The 13944-nt window shown below is 53.8% G+C and overlaps 1 protein-coding gene across 1 annotated transcript in view; it reads left to right on the top strand.

Moving 5' to 3' along the window:
• The window catches only part of LOC123748230 (uncharacterized), a 155514-nt gene extending 149891 nt beyond the window's left edge, over positions 1 to 5623 (top strand). The window contains exon 7 of the mRNA XM_069331345.1: positions 5477 to 5623. Within this exon, the coding sequence (XP_069187446.1) occupies positions 5477 to 5623 (147 nt within the window). The remainder of the gene's footprint in view (positions 1 to 5476) is intronic.
• Positions 5624 to 13944: the final 8321 nt, after the last annotated feature.

Raw genomic sequence — 13944 nt, 5'->3', positions numbered from 1 at the left:
CACACAGACACAGAGCACCAGCCCTCAGACCACAGTCACAGGGCACCAACCCTCAGACCACAGTCACAGAGCACCAGCCCTCTGACCACAGTCACAGGGCACCAGTCCTCAGACCACAGTCACAGGGCACCAGCCCTCAGACAACAGTCACAGGGCACCAGCCCTCAGATCACAGTCACAGGGTACCAGCCCTCAGACCACAGTCACAGGGCATCAGTCCTCAGACCACAGTCACAGGGCACCAACCCTCAGACCACAGTCACAGGGCACCAACTCTCAGACCACAGTCACAGGGCACCAGCCCTCAGACTACAGTCACAGGGCACCACCCCTCAGACCACAGTCACAGGGCACCAACCCTCAGACCACAGTAACAGGGCACCAGCCCTCAGACCACAGTCACAGGGCACCAGCCCTCAGACACACAGTCACAGGGCACCAGCCCTCAGACCACAGTCTCAGGACACCAACCCTCAGACACACAGTCACAGGGCACCAGCCCTCAGACCACAGTCATAGGGCACCAACCCTCAGACCACAGAAACAGAGCACCAGCCCTCAGACCACAGTCACAGGGCACCAACCCTCAGACCACAGTCACAGAGCACCAGCCCTCAGACCACAGTCACAGGGCACCTGCCCTCAGACACACAGTCACAGGGCACCAACCCTCAGACCACAGTCACAGGGCACCAACCCTCAGACCACAGTCACCGGGCACCAGCCCTCAGACACACAGTCACAGGGCACCAACCCTCAGACCACAGTCACAGGGCACCAGCCATCAGACCACAGACACAGGGCACCAGCCCTCAGACCACAGTCACAGAGCACCAGCCCTCAGACCACAGTCACAGGGCACCTGCCCTCAGACACACAGTCACAGGGCACCAACCCTCAGACCACAGTCACAGGGCACCAACCCTCAGACCACAGTCACAGGGCACCAGCCCTCAGGCCACAGTCACAGGGCACCAGCCCTCAGACCACAGTCACACGGCACCAACCCTCAGACAAAAGTCACAGGGCACCAGCCCCCAGACCACAGTCACAGGGCACCAACCCCCAAGACACACAGTCACAGGGCACCAACCCCCAAGACACACAGTCACAGGGCACCAACCCCCAAGACACACAGTCACAGGGCACCAACCCCCAAGACACACAGTCACAGGGCACCAACCCCCAAGACACACAGACACAGGCCACCAACCCCCAAGACACACAGTCACAGGGCACCAGCCCTCAGACCACAGTCACAGGGCACCAGCCCTCAGACCACAGTCACAGGGCACCAGCCCTCAGACACACAGTCACAGGGCACCAACCCCCAAGACACACAGTCACAGGGCCCCAACCCCCAAGACACACAGTCACAGGGCACCAACCCCCATGACACACAGTCACAGGGCACCAACCCTCAGACACACAGTCACAGGGCACCAACACTCAGACACAGTCACAGGGCACCAACCCTCAGACCACAGTCACAGGGCACCAACCCTCAGACACACAGTCACAGGGCACCAACTCTCAGACACACAGTCACAGGGCACCAGCCCTCAGGCCACAGTCACAAGGCACCAGCAATCAGACCACAGTCACAGGGCACCAGCCCTCTGACCACAGTCACAGGGCACCAACCCTCAGACACACAGTCACAGGGCACCAACCCTCAGACACACAGTCACAGGGCACCAACCCTCAGACACACAGTCACAGGGCACCAGCCCTCAGACCAGTCAAAGGGCACCAGCCCTCAGACCACAGTCACAAGGCACCAGCCCTCAGACCACAGTCATAGGGCACCAACCCTCGGACCACAGTCACAGGGCACCAGCCCTCAGACCACAGTCACAGGGCACCAGCCCTCAGACCAAAGTCACAGGGCACCAGCCCTCAGACCACAGTCACAGGGCACCAGCCCTCAGACCAAAGTCACAGGGCACCAGCCCTCAGACCACAGTCACAAGCACCAGCAATCAGACCACAGTCACAGGGCACCAGCCCTCAGACCACAGTCACAGGGCACCAGCCCTCAGACCAAAGTCACAGGGCACCAGCCCTCAGGCCACAGTCACAGGGCACCAACCCTCAGACCACAGTCACAGGGCACCAGCCCTCGGACCACAGTCACAGGGCACCAGCCCTCAGACCACAGTCACAGAGCACCAGCCCTCAGACCAAAGTCACAGGGCACCAGCCCTCAGGCCACAGTCACAGGGCACCAACCCTCAGACCACAGTCACAGGGCACCAACCTTCGGACCACAGTCACAGGGCACCAGCCCTCAGACCACAGTCACCTGGCATCAACCCTCAGACCACAGTCACAGGGCACCAGCCCTCAGACCGCAATCACAGGGCACCAGCCCTCAGACTACATTCACAGAGCACCATCCCTCAGACCACAGTCACAGGGCACCAGCCTTCAGACCACAGTCACAGGGCACCAGCCCTCAGACCACAGTCACAGGGCACCAGCCCTCAGACCATAGTCACAGGGCACCAGCCTTCAGACCACAGTCACAGGGCACCAGCCCTCAGACCACAGTCACAGGGCACCAACCCTCAGACCACAGTCACAGGGCACCAGCCCTCAGACCACAGTCACAGGGCACCAGCCCTCAGACCACAGTCACAGGGCACCAACCCTCAGACCACAGTCACAGGGCACCTACCCTCAGACCACAGTCACAGGTCACCTGCCCTCAGACACACAGTCACAGGGCACCAACCCTCAGACCACAGTCACTGGGCACCAACCCTCAGACACACAGTCACAGGGCACCAGCCCTCAGACACACAGTCACAGGGCACCAACCCTCAGACCACAGTCACAGGGCACCAACCCTCAGACACACAGACACAGAGCACCAGCCCTCAGACCACAGTCACAGGGCACCAACCCTCAGACCACAGTCACAGAGCACCAGCCCTCAGACCACAGTCACAGGGCACCAGTCCTCAGACCACAGTCACAGGGCACCAGCCCTCAGACAACAGTCACAGGGCACCAGCCCTCAGATCACAGTCACAGGGTACCAGCCCTCAGACCACAGTCACAGGGCATCAGTCCTCAGACCACAGTCACAGGGCACCAACCCTCAGACCACAGTCACAGGGCACCAACTCTCAGACCACAGTCACAGGGTACCAGCCCTCAGACTACAGTCACAGGGCATCAGTCCTCAGACCACAGTCACAGGGCACCAACCCTCAGACCACAGTCACAGGGCACCAACTCTCAGACCACAGTCACAGGGCACCAGCCCTCAGACTACAGTCACAGGGCACCACCCCTCAGACCACAGTCACAGGGCACCAACCCTCAGACACACAGTCACAGGGCACCAGCCCTCAGACCACAGTCACAGGGCACCAGCCCTCAGACACACAGTCACAGGGCACCAGCCCTCAGACCACAGTCTCAGGGCACCAACCCTCAGACACACAGTCACAGGGCACCAGCCCTCAGACCACAGTCATAGGGCACCAACCCTCAGACCACAGACACAGAGCACCAGCCCTCAGACCACAGTCACAGGGCACCAGCCCTCAGACTACAGTCACAGGGCACCACCCCTCAGACCACAGTCACAGGGCACCAACCCTCAGACCACAGTAACAGGGCACCAGCCCTCAGACCACAGTCACAGGGCACCAGCCCTCAGACACACAGTCACAGGGCACCAGCCCTCAGACCACAGTCTCAGGGCACCAACCCTCAGACACACAGTCACAGGGCACCAGCCCTCAGACCACAGTCATAGGGCACCAACCCTCAGACCACAGACACAGAGCACCAGCCCTCAGACCACAGTCACAGGGCACCAACCCTCAGACCACAGTCACAGAGCACCAGCCCTCATACCACAGTCACAGGGCACCTGCCCTCAGACACACAGTCACAGGGCACCAACCCTCAGACCACAGTCACAGGGCACCAACCCTCAGACCACAGTCACAGGGCACCAGCCCTCAGACACACAGTCACAGGGCACCAACCCTCAGACCACAGTCACAGGGCACCAGCCATCAGACCACAGACACAGGGCACCAGCCCTCAGACCACAGTCACAGAGCACCAGCCCTCAGACCACAGTCACAGGGCACCTGCCCTCAGACACACAGTCACAGGGCACCAACCCTCAGACCACAGTCACAGGGCACCAACCCTCAGACCACAGTCACAGGGCACCAGCCCTCAGGCCACAGTCACAGGGCACCAGCCCTCAGACCACAGTCACACGGCACCAACCCTCAGACCAAAGTCACAGGGCACCAGCCCCCAGACCACAGTCACAGGGCACCAACCCCCAAGACACACAGTCACAGGGCACCAACCCCCAAGACACACAGTCACAGGGCACCAACCCCCAAGACACACAGTCACAGGGCACCAACCCCCAAGACACACAGTCACAGGGCACCAACCCCCAAGACACACAGACACAGGCCACCAACCCCCAAGACACACAGTCACAGGGCACCAGCCCTCAGACCACAGTCACAGGGCACCAGCCCTCAGACCACAGTCACAGGGCACCAGCCCTCAGACACACAGTCACAGGGCACCAACCCCCAAGACACACAGTCACAGGGCCCCAACCCCCAAGACACACAGTCACAGGGCACCAACCCCCATGACACACAGTCACAGGGCACCAACCCCCAAGACACAGGGTCACAGGGCACCAGCCCCCATGACACACAGTCACAGGGCACCAACCCCCAAGACACACAGTTACAGGGCACCAACCCCCAAGACACACAGTCACAGGGCACCAACCCTCAGACACACAGTCACAGGGCACCAACCCCCAAGACACACAGTCACAGGGCACCAACCCCCAAGACACACAGTCACAGGGCCCCAACCCCCAAGACACACAGTCACAGGGCACCAACCCCCAAGACACACAGTCACAGGGCACCAACCCCCAAGACACACAGTCACAGGGCACCAACCCCCATGACACACAGTCACAGGGCATCAACCCCCAAGACACACAGTCACAGGGCACCAACCCCCAAGACACACAGTCACAGGGCACCAACCCCCAAGACACACAGTCACAGGGCACCAACCCCCAAGACACACAGTCACAGGGCACCAACCCCCATGACACACAGTCCCTTATGAGGTATATACACAAAGACGGGTGTATATATATACACATAAGCAGCGTACTCCGCTTGTTCTCTACACTATTCAAACCGTTACACAATTTGTATCAATGTATACTAATTCAAATAATATAATTAAACAAAACTTTATTTTATTTTTATTTTGTGTTCAGTTTTTAGTACTGTTACTGGAAAGTTGTTGTTGTTGTGTTGATTTAGGGGCGACGACGATCGTGGGATCGGATGCGCCCCGGCTGCCCGATACTGGGAAATAGCGGAGGGATGGGGTCCCTATAGTCTCTTCAGGCCATAGACCCTACAAACTCCTCAGGCGACAAATTTTACAGTCTCTTCAGGGAACGGACATGACGGATGAAGCGAAAGGTATGGCGAAGGATGTCATGACGGACATCTTCGTCTCTCGCACCTGCCCAGTCAAGGAGAACGGGAACTGTGAGGCGGGGAATATTCAGCCTACGACCGGCACTCTGTAGTCTGACACGAGCGTTATGAAATCGAGGGCAGTGAAGAAGAAGATGTATCCTCCTGGGTCGAACTGTGAGGCGGGGAATATTCAGCCTACGACCGGCACTCTGTAGTCTGACACGAGCGTTATGAAATCGAGGGCAGTGAAGAAGAAGATGCTTCACTGTATCCTCCTGGGTCGGACACCACTGGCAGTATGGGGAATCTACCAGCCGTAGACGATGGAGATGTGCGGCCAGGCAGGTGTGCCCACTCCAGAAACGAGTGATGGCAGTGTCGAGAAGTCGAGAATGATGACGAGTCCATGGACGCGGGGAGGAGTCCTCCCGGAGACCCGCCAGAGAGGAGGACCTGAGTGCTGGCGCCATCATTGCCTCCCAACTCGCGAGGCAAGCCGCCCAAAGCTGCGGGAGAATTTCGGAAAGGTCTAGAGGCACATTTGTAGTCATGGAGAGTATGCGCCATCCCTGCTGCTGCTGCGTCGGCCACCTCATTGCCATTAATATCGACATGTGACGGAACCCATTGGAGATAGATGGACCAACCCGGAGAACCAGAGTATGACAGCAGTTCTCCACGGATCTGTAACACAGTATGACGATGGACTCGTGGATGCCGAGATGATATGAGATGTAGGGCTGTAACTGAGTCCACGTAGAAAACGACTGCAAAGGGCCCTGAAACTTGTGAAGGAGTCATAAGGCTAGTAAGATTACAAACAGTTCCCCATCCAGGCACGAATGAGCAGAGGAGAGTTTCCACGTTTGACAGAAGGAAAAAGGAGCAAAGTATGCTGCTGCAGATGTAGATGGTGGCTGATCTTTGCGGGACCCATTGGTGTAAACCTCCAAGTATCCAGAGTATAAGGAGGCTCGTAAGTCTGCAAAAATTAAAGGGGCCAAACCCTCTAAATCTCTCTTCCGATGAGGAGGCTTGGAAAAGTCGAAAGAAACCCGAATGAGCTCTTCTGCCCACGGAGGCATCGATGAGATGATCGGGCCAGGGGTGAGTACAGGGACGGGATGGGAAAACTGTGAATATGCATCCAAGGCCCGGACGACGAAAGGCAACTGACGACGTCAGGAGTGTCCAGCCGGCACATTCCACCAGTTAGCCTCGAGCTGGAGGCGAGTAAGTGGATGGGTAGCAGGGAGACGCACTATCCGTTGAAATTGGCGGCAGTGGATGAGAAGACGTTCAAAGCTCAGGGGCCATAGCCCCGACTCGGCATGGAGAGAAAGAACTGGCGAGGAGGGCATAGCTCCTAGCGCTGAGCGAAGGGCACCATTTTGAATGGGATCCAGCCTTGCCAAGACAGATGCTGCTGCTGAGCCATAGACTTCACTCGCATACATGATCTTGCTACGAATGAAGGCCTTATAGAGAGCTAGGAGCGACTCCCGTGAAGCCCCCCCTGCTGCACCAGAGAGTCGTTTCATGATGTTCATGCGACAAAGGCATGAGGCCCGAAGGTAGTCCACATGATGCCTCCACGTCACCCGAGGGCTATCTAGAACGACCCCCAGCCACCTGTGTTCCGTAGCGATCGGGAGACGACAGCCCCCGACGGTCACCACTGGTTGGTCTGGTAAGCGGGTCCAGGTGAAACTCATGATGCAACTTTTCACAGGGTTAATGGAGAGACCCTTCCCCAGCACAGTTGCTGAGAACACAGCATTTTGCAGGAAGCCTTGTGCCTCTAGGAGAGTGGCACCATCCGCCACAAGGGTTACATCATCGGCACAGGCTAAAACCTGGACCCCCCAGAATACAGGGAGATCAGACAGAAGAATAGAGAATAATAGTGGGCTCAGAATCGCTCCCTGGGGGGACACCACGTGAGACAGGGTGGGTTGTAGAGACGACTCCACCAACCGCTACTCTGAATGAGCGGCCCTGTAGATAGTTTTGGAACCACCTTAACGCCGGACCCGAGAGACCTAGTCGAGCCAGACTCTGAAGGACAGCAGAATGAGACGCAGAGTCAAATGCACTCTTGATGTCGAAGAATGCTGCAAGGAGCACTCTTCTCTGGCAATAAGTGTCCATTATTCGATGTTCGAAGGAGAGGAGGCAGTCCATTGTGCTTCTTCCCGCCCGAAATCCACTGATACCCTCAGGTAGAAGACCTGAGGTTTCCACCACCCATTGTAGCTGGGTGTGAACAAGACGTTCCATCAGTTTCCCGAGACATGGAAGCAGACTTATGGGCCGATATGAACTCGGGACAGACGGATCCTTCCCTGACTTGGCCAATGGTAGAAGAATGGCGTGTTTCCACAGGGCAGGGAAGACACCAGAGGACCAGCAAGCGCTGTAGAAGTGAAGGAGGTGGGACTGAAGGATCTTGGGTGCCCTCCGAAGAAATTTATATGGAACGTTGTCTATCCCTGGCATAGTGCCCGACCTAGAGAGTGACAGAGCGTCCTTCAGCTCAACAGATGTAAATGGATGATCCAGGTCCTGAGCTAGTCCTATACCCTGTCGGGAGTCCCATCCTATAGAACTCACAGAAAGGAGCGGGGAACGGTAAACATTTTCAAAGTGGTCAGCCAAGAGTTCGGCTATTTGTACTTCCCCCCAGGCCTCCATTACCACTGAGGTCTCTGAGTGGGATGGAAGGCTGGGAGTACCTACCTGTCATCTTGCGAACAAAGGCCCAGGCTCCTGCAGAGGAGTCGAATCGGAGAGAGGCACAGTAATCAGCCCAGGCCTTGCATTTGGCAAGGAGGACTGTTCATCTACACCTGGCGTCCGCCCTGCAGAAGGTCTGCCGCTGCAGTGGAGTAGGGTGGCGCCGCCACGAATTCCACGTACGTCCCCGGTCCAGTACTGCCTGCCGACATTCAGGATTCCACCACAGTGCCCCATGGCAGGAAGGATTGGTTGTCTGGCCACTAGTCTTCCTGAAATGCCGAGAGCCTACACTGAAAAGGGACTTGGAGAGAGCATCCGCTGACCCATGCAGATCTGCAGTAACTGCGGGAAGGGTCGACCAGTCATCCGCCTCATAGCCATGCCACCCCTCTTCCGAGAAGATTCATTTGGATCTTCGGGAGGTCAGAGCAGGACGAACAGTACCCCTGAAGGAAATGATGATGGGCAGTTGATCACTACCCAGGTACGGCCAGGTCCATATCTGCGCCATCGTGAAGGGGCCTCTTCCAATGCAAAGATCGAGCGTTGAAGTATGTCCATTTAGTGGGTCTGTCAGAGTTCCCAAACCTGGCGGCGTCAGTAAGGAGAGGTCTGGGGAGTCAAGGAGAAACTGAAGTAGGGCTCGGCCAGCCACGTTGTGGTGGCGACCCAATAGCATAGGTTGCCATGATGAGTGCCGAGCATTAAAGTTGTGAGGGATCTAGATCCCTCAGCTAGTTTTCCTAGTTTCTAGATTAGGCTAGTCACTCTAGAAACTGAAGCTTTCAAAATAACAAGTGCTTGTTGGGTGTTGAATGAAAGCTTATGTTATGGACTGTCATTTGTGAGTAGTTAGAAGTCTGTGATTGCTCTGTAGAGAGAATTACAGAAATTTTCCTGTTTCTGTGAAGTAGGATGTGAGTTACTTGACTAAAACCGTTAGAGGTGGGGGAACAGTGGAGTGAACGTTGCCTTTCTCCTCCACATGGGAGACATCACGCCACTCTCCTTAGGCCTCACCCTCCTTGTGACGTCACAGGACGCCCGAGGGTGACGGAGAGAGGTGATTGGGTTAGGCACGTGTGCTCCAAGCCTAGTTTTGGCGCGAAGAGCTATGGTTGGATGCGGCACGAGGGAGCCTTGCCGGCTCCAAGCTGATTGGTCTAGACAAAGTAGGGAGGAGGTAGGGGCATTTTGAGTTTCCCTAGCCCGGGAAACCGTCAGTCTGAGCAGGGTAGCAGGTGGACTAGGACGTGTCTGGTGGGGGGGGGGGGAGTTTTCCCCCCTCCACCCCCGTTAATCGCTTCTCTCATCCAAATTACTCATCGAATATGGCACTCCTGCCATCAGGGGTTGTGTCAAGGCCCAATTAGGTGAATTGGGGCCAAGGATTTACGAAAGGAACAGTAAAAAACTAGAGAGACAGTTGACTGTGTTCACCCAGGGGGCAGCTGGCAGAGCCTCATGGTGTAACAGGTGGGTCGAGTATCCTGTCTAGTGGCAATGGACAATTGGTGTTGGGCAGTGTAAGTGAGTGTGATATTACAGGCCCATGTTGGACTTTGCATTCCGCCAGGCTGCGTCAGTGTGGGGACGCCGCCGGCCATTGTCACCCCCAGTCGCGTGGGTACTCCTGTGGGCGGCAGCCTGCCAGCCTGAGACACCCATGTGCGCGCCCGCCCGCGGCCACCCACCCAGGCCACCCGCGCGGCCAAACCCCACCCCACCCCGCGTGCCGCTCAGCCGGGTGGTGTGCTATGACGTCATGCGCTACCCGTGGCCACCCCCAGGCCACCCGCCGCATGGTCCGGCCACATGGCCCGCCTGCCCGCACGCCGGCCACCCACCCAGGCCACCCGCGCGGCCAAACCCCACCCCCTTCTCAGCTCGGGAGGGGCGCTGTGGGCCACGCGGTGGCCACATGCTTTGGCCACTTTCCCGGGACAGCCTAGGGCCACATCTTGTCGATGCATGAGGAGCAAGCAAGCTAAGTGTTGTCAGCTAGTGTAGTAGTGACTTGAGAAATGAGGAAAAAATAAGGGAAAGAGGGCAGTAAAAATGAGTACTATTACAGTGTGATGCATACCGGTGGAAATTCACGGTAAGAGTTGTCTCAGAGCCTCGCCAGGCTAGAGAAGCAGCTGAGTGACAGCTGTCAGTAGGATCCAGGTGATTGATAGGGCGGTACCTGGAGATGGATATTATACATGGTACCACACTGTAGTATCAATGTATATATAGTAGACTGACTAGAGTATGTAACCGGTCAGTGTAGAGATTTACCATATAAGTGATCCAGCCTGTCGATTCTATATAATCGTTCAGACTGGATTAATGCCATAGAGTACCGTAAACCGTAAAATTATAATCATTAGAGGTAGTTAAGTACAATTACTTGGTGATATAATTTTCATTGATTATGTGTATGCCATTTCTATGTGTTCATTTGCATGTTTATGTACTGTGTTGTGTGGTAAGTCAGTAGATGTGATTGCTGACTGATTGCCTAATGATGTCATTAGCATATGGGGTATGCTGACGGCATCATTATGTTGCAGGTTTGTGCAGTATTGTTATCAGTTTATACGATATTATTGCCCCAGGAACTGTGTTGAGGGTTTAAGGGACCTCTAGGATTATTCAGGAGAATTCAGTGCTTAATGAGAGCAGGCAATTGATGGGTTAGTTGCCTGGCTGAGGTATGTGTGTGTTCACAGTAGTCCTTTGCAATCGGGTGCAAGAAAAAGAGGGGGCAGTAATATTAGTATACTTATGTGTGTTGCACAACCGTGTGTCATTATTGTGTGGGCACAGTAATTAGCGAGTTGCAGTAGCCGCAACCATATGTGGGCAGTGCTTTTATGATGTTGCATGCCATTGTAGTGTGACCTATGTAATGCTGGGGTTTGTTTCTTTAAGTTGTGTTGAGGACTTAAGGATTCAGTGAGTTAATTAAGTAAGGGGTAAATAACTGGATAAAGGGGTGCACACTTAGTATTGTGGAGTGAGTGAGGGCTGTTAAGAGAGAACAGTGTTGAGCTTGAGTGAGATACGTCTCGGGAGCAATTAATTGTCCATGTGACAATTAATTGACCACTCTAGCTAATTATGTAATTAGCCTTCTCATCATGAATTCACGTAGTGGGAGAGGATCTGTCAGTATTTGTGTTAACGTAATATGCTCGAGACTAATTACCTTTCAGGGGTATAGCAATTAGTGGCTCAGGTTAATTAGTGGAGTAATTAACATTGGAGAGCTCCGATGACTCGGTAAAGCGAGGTCATGGAGCTAGCATAAATCGTTGTATTAATCATATCCTGTCTGAGGACAGTGGATTAGTGGCACATCTTGTTAATTAGGGTAATTAACTCCTTTTCCGTGAATTCACAGTGTTTGATGAGACCTGCTTAGGCAGTGCGGAGTGAGACGTATTTCTGGATGATCAATTATCGGTCCTGGTGACAGTTAATTAATTGCTCAGAATTAATAAGGGAATTAATTAGGGTAATTAACACTCACTAGTAATTTTTTGACACAGACTGTGGAGAAGCTACCAAGTTAGGGTAGGCTTAGTTAACGTAACTCAAAGGGGATGTAATTAGTGGTCCATTTGACCTTAATTGAGAATTACTCACTGAATACTTGCAAGGAGTCAAGTGTGATGTAATATAAGTTTGAGTTATTGTTAACAAGAGAGAGACAAGTGTTAAAGATTAACGTAGAGTATCATCATGTTGTTGTCTAGTGTGAGACAATTGTTTGTGATTACCGTAGTACTTTGTTGCTGACTGCTGCGATCAGTCAATTAACGTAATTAATCACTTAAGGCAATTTCTTTTGGTTGTCGTCTGGTGACGAGAGTAGAGTCATCTAGGGATCTGTGGAGCTGTGTCCCAGAATCCCGCCTTGCCTGTCTTTGTTACTGTTTACAACAGTGCAACTTCTTGTACGGAGTTGCAAAGAGTGTTCACACTGGGTTGTGATAGGGGGGGGGGTCACTGTTGGACTACCCGCCTAGTTACGTGGGTCTCTCCTGGGGGGCGGGAGGACCCCTAAGTTTGTGATTATAGTAGCTGTCAGGGAAACCGAGACACTATTGATTGCCTGCTTGTGTCTTTGTCTTCAGTGGATATCCTTCATTTGTTCAGTTAGTTCATGTTGTCAGCCCGAAGTGTCAGCAAGATGGAGCCTGCTGTCACTTCTCGAGGGGCTGTTGAATAGCTGTGTTGCAAATGCCACTTGATGTACAATAACATAACCATTCGCTGTGGTGTAACTTAGTCTGTGATATTTTTCTTTGTTTTGCAATATTGCGTCATCAGTGGGCACACCTGTGTTCAGGTTAGTTCAGTATGCAGCCTCACAGCAAGGGTTGCTATTTAGTTGTTTGTTATCGTGCCACTGGATGGACATTAATGTAACGTAAACTCGGTAATGTGGTAATGTAGTAGTTAGTCTCTTGTTATTAATAAATTGTTATGTTATAGAAAACGGTCTTTGATGTCAACCCTTCAACCATATTATTCCACCATATTTCTGCATATTATTAAATGTTGATGTGATCTTGATAAGGCGGCTGTTCTTGGGAATTCGAATTCCAATTCATAGCGCCACATCAAATATAAATATTTGATTGTTAGAACCCGTCGGTTACCCTTTATTAATTTTAACGTCCTGTTAAACTAGGAGGAGCCAGCGGCCTATTGTGGACAGGTTTTCACCCTTGGTGGTGGAGGCCTGGCGGTTTGCTCCCACTTTTCCTTTTTCTATTGGACTCATGCTTAACTGCCGTGAGCAGACTTTAAACTTGTAGTCCACCTCCTAAGGGAGGTAGGCGTAGAGAAAAATCTCACAAAAGTCACCCATGACGAGGCAGGTGTCTGTGATCTGACCAAAATAGTGTTCTAGTTCCTTCTTCATTACCGGTAGACAGGGATTATACAGAACTCCAAAGGTGCCCCACCCATGGGAGAGGGCCACCTTCACTGCCATGAATTCTAAATGCCCACCCGGGAAGGAGTGAATTCGGAGCAAGGAGCTGGGAACTGAGTACCTGACCAAGAGAGCAAGTCCCCCTCTACCCCATACTGGCCGATCGTGTCTATAGACCGAATACCCCGGCACTGTGAAGGAAAGATCGTCAGTAAGCGAAGTCTCACAGAGTCCCACGATCAACGGTGGTGCGCTGGCGATAAAATTGCGTAGAAATTGCGTCTTCTTAAAAAGGAAGCGGGCATTCCAAAACACCGCAGTATTCTCAGGATGGGGCGCCATTATCCCTGAAATACAACAGCTAACTTTTTGACCACCTGTGCACAGACGTCTCCAAAGGGGGAACCACTAGAAAAAGCCATAAAACCCTCATACAAAGTAAGTAAAATGTGTGGAATCAATGTCAGCCTGTCCAGAGGATGTTGATCAATGCTTCTCTCTGCCTTACGGAAGCGGTGATCGGCTCGCGAACTCTCTTGATGGCGCCTGCGACTGGTGGGTGCTTCACTCTGGGCCTCGTGTTCCACCGGTGTCACAATCCCCTGGGAAAGTGTCTGGGGGACCAGAGGATCATCAGGGCTATCTGTTGGAGCAGTACCTCTTGATCGATGGGTGTGTCGACGACGCCAGTGTTGGCTTCTTTGGGAAGAGGCAGGAGGGTGACAAGTGCCGGGCTCTGGCCGAGACTGAGCGTCCATG

Source organism: Procambarus clarkii, chromosome 3 (assembly GCF_040958095.1).
Source record: "Procambarus clarkii isolate CNS0578487 chromosome 3, FALCON_Pclarkii_2.0, whole genome shotgun sequence".
Lineage (NCBI taxonomy): Eukaryota > Metazoa > Arthropoda > Malacostraca > Decapoda > Cambaridae > Procambarus > Procambarus clarkii.
The sequence above is the reverse complement of the archived record's forward strand: the minus strand, read 5'-3'. Positions and strand labels throughout refer to the sequence as shown.